At 49.4% G+C, this 777-nt stretch overlaps 1 protein-coding gene across 1 annotated transcript in view; it reads right to left on the bottom strand.

The window, feature by feature from the left end:
* Positions 1–6: 6 nt before the first annotated feature.
* The window catches only part of LOC124231886 (neuroblastoma breakpoint family member 6-like), a 19,966-nt gene continuing 19,195 nt past the window's right edge, over positions 7–777 (bottom strand). The window contains exon 4 of the mRNA XM_046648899.1: positions 7–497. Coding sequence (XP_046504855.1) covers positions 476–497 — 22 coding nt within the window. The 3' untranslated portion in view covers positions 7–475. The remainder of the gene's footprint in view (positions 498–777) is intronic.

Genomic DNA, 777 nt, shown 5'->3' with positions numbered 1-777 from the left:
TCTAGATTCTGCACTTGTCTCAGGACTACCTCATGACTGAATTCAGGCTAAACGTTGTCACCATAGCACTGCATAGTTAGTGCTGTCTGTTCCTCGCACAGCCCAGCTGGTGGCACAGAACGCCCGGTCTGTCATGTTGTCTTTTGCCAGTTGCTCCTGATTCTGCTGATGTGCAGGACGGGAACTGAGAGCAGCAAGGGTTAAGGTCTCTCATAACCGTGTGTGGGTCTAGGCGGTGGTCTCCTCAGTGACTTAGCGCAGTTGGAGGCCGAAGGGCTGGCATTTTTCCCATCAAAGCAGGCTTTGCAGTAAAAACCTTGGAGAGTGCTTTGTGGTTGTGATGTTGATCTTCAGCATAGGATCCCTTCACTGTTCTGTTTGGGTTTTAAATTGATTTGCTGTTTCAGATTTTTTTCATCAAGTGAAAATGGTACTTTTTGTGATGCGGTTTCTTTCAAATCAATAATATCTTTCCTTAGTTCCAGAGATCTTGGTATCTGAGAGACAGAAAGAGAAAATAAAAATGAAATGTGAGTCTTTGCAGGTCCCAATGATAGCTGAGCCTGGAGGGATGGCTATGTGGTGACAGAGGCCAGCAGGAGGCTGAGCTCCTGTTGAGGGGAGGAGCTGAAGGAGGAGCACAGGCCGCTGAAGGGGAAAGTGAGAGCCACAAGGTAGAAGAAACACCTCCCTGCACTTCCATCCAGGCTGTGGTGCAGCATCGAGGGACACCCTGTCCTCACCCCACCAGGAGCCTGGTGACATCCCAGCTCAGAG

This window comes from Equus quagga, unplaced genomic scaffold, assembly GCF_021613505.1.
Source record: "Equus quagga isolate Etosha38 unplaced genomic scaffold, UCLA_HA_Equagga_1.0 HiC_scaffold_11017_RagTag, whole genome shotgun sequence".
Lineage (NCBI taxonomy): Eukaryota > Metazoa > Chordata > Mammalia > Perissodactyla > Equidae > Equus > Equus quagga.
Note: the sequence above shows the minus strand (reverse complement) of the source record. Positions and strands in the feature narration are given on the sequence as shown.